Genomic DNA, 6,000 nt, shown 5'->3' with positions numbered 1-6,000 from the left:
GTAAAATTCAAGTAGAGTAATAGCATGATTAATTGATTCAGGATGGCGCCTACTGAAAAATTATGTTCAATAAGAGTCTGTCATTATAATTTGTGATCATTTGTCACTTTACAGTATATCAAATATAATGGATTCAGGTGCACAAGCTGTATAAATGATTGTCATAAAAATGCCAATTTTTAAAATAAAAAAGATAGTTTTTTAATTTATTTAGTTTAAAATAGTCATTGTATATTAATTTGAGCTACTACTGTATTTCCAGAGATGGTAAATACTTTGTAAATAATTTTGTTCTCATATATGCATATATCATTTAAAAACTCAAATCAATGATTTTTTTTAAATGTTTCAATATTAAAAATTAAACATATTTTTATTAAACATGAAGATGCTAGACAAAAGTTGCTTTTAAATATTTAGTAAAAAATAAATAGGAGGAATGGTTATTTATTACAAGCCAAAACATTCTTCCCATCAAAATTCTTTTACTATGATGAAATATATTCTTTCATAGTATGTTCCCTTACATATACAGCTCATTGATTTCTTCACTGTTGTTTTCCTCACATAAGAGCTTTTTTCGAACACTATACAGATTAGGTTGTATTATTCTGCATATGATGAGAACTGATATATTTGAGAAGAAAATTTTAAATAACAGAGGACATTCATACACCAAATTTTGCTATTTTCAGAGAGAAAAAGGGACACAAACTCCGAGTAGAATACCAATGGGTTCATCCATGTTCTGCCTTAAACAGCATGTATCAATAATGTGTGTTATTGTAAAGAGTTAATTTAAATGAGTAGAAATAACCGTGGAAATAAAAGTTTAAACAAGTTATTTTCATGAGAATGGTTTATCACTCAGTGATTTTTTTATGTGAATGTTTTGCTTTCTCCTTTCAGGGAGTATGCATGTTTCCACTCATCCTGTTCGATACTGCTCAGTTTGATTTTCTGTTTCTATCTCATCTAGTTTTTGTCTCATCCTAGAGCTGTACGACGTTAATCTTTTATAACCTATTTACATGGAATTATATTGAACCAGACAAACATGTCACTCCCCTGTACTGTAGACCAGTTGGTAATTATTTTAGTCACCTTCTGCCTTAGGAGTTCCATCTTTTGGGCATTGAAATTGATTTTTCTCATCTTAGCATCTGAAGATCCAGAGTGTGCCCCTTGCCCAATCGCCTGAGACTATACAGTGACACCTACAACAGAGGATGTGGAGGCAGCAGCTTTTCGGGCACCAGAAATGGCAGCATCAGGAGCATCAGCACGAATAGACTTTGTAGAGGTAGTTCTCCCCAACTATATTATGAAACCAAACATTTTTGGTGTGCTACCTGCTGATGGGGGCTGCCTTCTTACTGCCTAGTGTTATGCAAAATGTTTGGTCTTTATCAAAGTTTAACAATGACATTTCTAACTAATATAGAGAAACCTGATTTTTTTTTTCCAAGTGTGTTCAGTTGCCTTAATTTTCAATTAATATGAAATTTTATCAGTCTCAGAAAAACATTACTACCCATATTTTTTGTCCAATTTATTTCACTCTTAGTTTATCTAAAGCTGCTGTCACATGTAATTTTTGTATAAATATTTTTTAAATAGATCAGAATAAGCTATCATTTCAAAAGGCATCCTAATGCTCCTAATGCAGTAAATAAGAGAATTTCTCTAGTCAGTTATATGCTTCAGAGACTGAATACGGTTGCCCAGGTTTTCTGTCGTACCCCTAGTGATGTACCATTGTGAACTTATTTTGCAAAGTGAAAGATTATTCCCAGATGGCCACAGTAAAAATATGAAAGGCTTGTGACTAATTGGTTTCATATATCCTTTCATTTTATATACTTTAATGTGAAGCAGTTATTTTGTAGCTGTAAAACACCTGTGTTAATTAACCACATTGGCTTTATCTATACAGTTCAATGATGTATAACATTTCAATTTGCATGTAAAATGAGTCTCTAATGATGTTTCTGCAAAATAAATAACATTTGACATAATGGGTGCATTTGCTTTTAACATTTTATACATTTGACTTAGAGAAGTAGGATATATTCATATAGAAATTTTGAAGAGTTTCAAATTCAGCATTCAGAGGTCTTCATCTTGGTGTAGTACAACATATTCATTCTTCACCTCGTCTTCATCCTTATTGAAACAAGGCAAAATACAAAGAATTTATACTAGTTCTTCTGGAACTATTGCTTAATTAAATATAATTTGAAGACTCTTTTCACATACCAGATATAAGCAGGATATATTGAGCTTAATATGGGGTGTTTTTGGTTGTTGTTGTTTGCTTCTGTTTTATTTTCTAATGTAGGAAATAACAAATTGCCAATTTTTTTTTGCAAAACCTACACTATGGAGTTGAAATATAATTCTCTGAATATTTTCATTCTGTGTTAATTAATGGATTTTAATTATGTGAAATTTATTAAAATAATGGCCTAAAATGCATAGCCGTTTGTAAAAAGCACATACGCATATGAAAGTGGACGTCGTTTCCCCTAGTTAATGTTGTGTAAATACCGATTTTCCCATGAGTACTTATAAAACGTCTATGTAAAAATTCATATTAAAATTCTTCATAATTGGGTTTGTACTACATTGTTTTTAGCTGTGTATCATATGCTCACTGACTTCTGTCATTTTCAGGTATATTGCATGTATCTCTAGAAACTGTGTATTGAAAGGTATATTGCTCTTCTAAGACTCTGACTCTGCTTTAAAATAAATTGTGCTGTTTTAGTGTAGTTTTATAGTGTGTTCTCACCACGTTCTTCAAATACCATTTTCAAGATTATTTAAAACATTCTGCATAAAAGTAGCTTTAAAGTATTTAAGAAATACTACTGTTCTACCTCTATCATGTTCCAGGTAAGGAACTGGATTTTCCATTGTTTAAGTTTAAACGTCTTACAAAACTGCAGTTAAAGTCTGCAGCAATGTACAGTAGCTCTATTGGTTAATTATTTTCTTGGCATGACCTTACTGTAGTAAACCCTGTTGGATTTCTGGTCTTATGAAAACATATTACAATTCAGAGCTTGTATACATAGGGTATAGAAAACTTTTCTTAATGAAAAGACATTAACAAGTAACAAATACTTGTTGTCAAATTGGAATGGCTTAAAACTGAATCAGCATAAGTAATTACAAAAGTAAAAAGTTAAATCAAATACCACTGAATATGATACTTGATTCCTTTTTGCCCACCGTTAATGCTATGTCACTGTTAGTGTTTCAACAAGCATAAATGTTTATAAGTTTTGACACAATGTTTATGGCACTCTAATCTTTTATGCTAAGAGGAGTCACCTATGCCAAGTTAACAAACAATATTTAATGTGTTTATTTATAAAGTTACATATTTTTGGCTCCAGATACATATTTTTAAAAACTAGATAAACTGGTTACAGGATAAGATGTAGGTTTTTTTAAGGCTTTTTTATTTTTATAGTTGATTTACAATGTTGTGTTAGTTTCTGGTGTACAGCAAAATGATTCAGTTATGTACATACATATATTCTTTTTCATATTCCATTCCATTATGATTTATTACAAGATACTGTATAGTTACAAGATACAAGTAGAGTTCCCAGTGCTATACAGTAAGACCTTGGTGTTTATTTTATATATAGTAGTATATATATCTGCTAATCCCAAACTACCCACCCCTTTCTTCTTTGGCAAATATAAGTTTGTTTTCTATGCCTGTGACTCTGTTTCTCTTTTGTAAATAAACTCATCTGTATCATATTTTAGATTCCACATATAAGTGATACCATATAGTATTTGTCTTTCTTTGTTTGAAGTACTTCATTTAGTGTGATCATCTCTGGGTCCATCCATGTTGCTGCAAATGGCATTATTTCATTCTTTTTATGGCTGAGTAGCATTCCATCGGGGGGGTATTGATTGACATTTAGGTTGCTTCCATGTCTAGACTATTGTGAATAGTGCTGCTGTGAACACTGGGGTGCATGTATCTTTTCAAATTAGAATTCTCTCCAGATGTATGCCCAGGAGTGGGACTGCTGTGTCATATGACAACTCTGTTTTTAGTTTTTAAAGGAACCTTCATGCTGTTTTCCATAGTGACTACACCAATTTATATTCCCACCAACAGTGTAAGAAAGTTCCCTTTTCTCCATACTCTCTCCAGCATTTATTATTTGTAGACTTTTTAATGATGGCCATTCTGACTGGTATGTAATGATACCCCATTGTATGTCTTATTTGCACTTCTCTAATAATTAGCGATGTTGAGCACCTTTTCATGTGCCTATTGGCCATTTGTATGTCTTCATTGGAGAAATATCCATTTAGGTCTTCAACTCATTTTTTATTGGGTTGTTTGCTTTTTTGTTACTGAGTTGTATGAGCTGTTTATATATTTTGGAAATTAAGCTCTTGTCATTCACATCATTTGCAAATATTTTCTCCTGGTCCATAGGTTGTCTTTCATTTGTTTATGGTTTCCTTTGCTTGCAAAAGCTTATAAATTTGATTAGGTCCCATTTATCTATTTTTGCTTTTATTTCTATTGTCTTGGGAGACTGACCTGGTATATAACATTGCTATGATTTATGTCAGAGAATGTTTTTCTATGTTCTTTTCTGAGAGTTTTATGGTGACTTGTTTTATAGTTAAGTCTGTAAACCATTTTGAGTTTATTTTTGTGTATGGAATGAGGGCGTGTTCTAACTTTATTGATTTACATAAGGCTGTCCAGCTTTCCCAACACCACTTGCTGAAGAGACTGTCTTTGCTCCATTGTATATTCTTGCCCCTTTGTTGAAGATTAATTGACCATAAGTCAGTCAGTGGTTTTATTTCTGGACTCTATTCTGTTCCATGGAGCCATATGTCTGTTTTTGTGCCAAAACTACGCTGTTTTGGTTACTATAGCTCTGCAGTATTGTCTGAAGTCTGGGAGGGTTATTCCTTCAGCTTCGTTCTTTTTATTCAGTATTGCTTTGGGAATTCTGAGTCTTTTGTGATTCCATATAAATTTTAGGATTATTTGTTCTAGTTCTGTGAAAAATGTCCTGGGTGATTTTATAGGGATCACACTGAATCTGTAGATTGCTTTGGGCAGTATGTCCATTTTAACAGTAGTAGTTCTTCCAATCTAAGAGCATGAGATATCATTCCATTCTTTATCATCTTTAATTTCTTTAATCAATGTTTTGTAGTTCCCTGCATATGTCTTTCATTTCCTTGGACCGATTTATTCTTAAGTGTTTTTTTTTAATGCAATTTCAAAAGGGATTGTTTCTTTACTTTCCTTTTCTGATATTTCATTGTTCATGTAAAGGAATGCAACTGATCTCTGTATATTAATCTTGTATCCTGCTACCTTGCCAAATTCTTTTATCAGCTCTAGTAGTTTTTGTGTGGAGCCTTTAGGGTTTTCTGTATATAGTATCATGTCATCTGCATATAGTGACAATTTTACCTCAACTCTTCCAATTTGGATCTCTTTTGTTTCTTTTTCTTGTCTGATTTTTATGGCTAGGACTTTCAAAACTATGTTGAATAGAAGTGGTGACAGTGGGCATCCTTGTTTCAATTTTTAGCAGTAAGGGTTTCAAATTTTCACCAGTAAGTATTATACTGGCTGTGGGTTAATCATAATGGTTTTTATTATGTTGGGATATGTTCCCTATTTATCCACTTTGGTAAGAGTTTTATCATAAATGGGTGTTAAATTTTATCAAATGTTTTTTCTGCATCTATTGAGATGATCATGTGATTTTTGTCTTTCCTTTTGTTGATGTGGTCTATCACAATGATTAATTTGCATATGTTAAACTTTCCTTGTTTCCCTGGTATAAATCCATCTTGATCATAGTGTATGATCTTTCTTATGTGTTGTTGGATTCTGTTTGCTAATATTTTGTTGAGGATTTTTGCATCTATGTTCATCAACGATATTGGCCTCTAATTTTCTTCTTTGGTAGTGTCTTTCTTTGC

The 6,000-nt window shown here is 32.1% G+C and overlaps 1 protein-coding gene across 7 annotated transcripts in view; it reads left to right on the top strand.

Moving 5' to 3' along the window:
• LRRC7 (leucine rich repeat containing 7) overlaps positions 1 to 6,000 on the top strand; it is a 430,080-nt gene that overhangs the window by 246,266 nt on the left and 177,814 nt on the right. The window contains exon 8 of one of the 7 annotated variants that reach the window (XM_031465365.2): positions 1,161 to 1,476. The exons of the other annotated variants lie outside the window; for them this stretch is intronic. Coding sequence (XP_031321225.1) covers positions 1,161 to 1,167 — 7 coding nt within the window. The 3' untranslated portion in view covers positions 1,168 to 1,476. Of the gene's footprint in view, positions 1 to 1,160; positions 1,477 to 6,000 lie in introns of those variants that run through there. 7 annotated transcript variants of the gene reach the window in all.

This window comes from Camelus dromedarius, chromosome 14 (assembly GCF_036321535.1).
Source record: "Camelus dromedarius isolate mCamDro1 chromosome 14, mCamDro1.pat, whole genome shotgun sequence".
NCBI lineage: Eukaryota > Metazoa > Chordata > Mammalia > Artiodactyla > Camelidae > Camelus > Camelus dromedarius.
The sequence above is the reverse complement of the archived record's forward strand: the minus strand, read 5'-3'. Positions and strand labels throughout refer to the sequence as shown.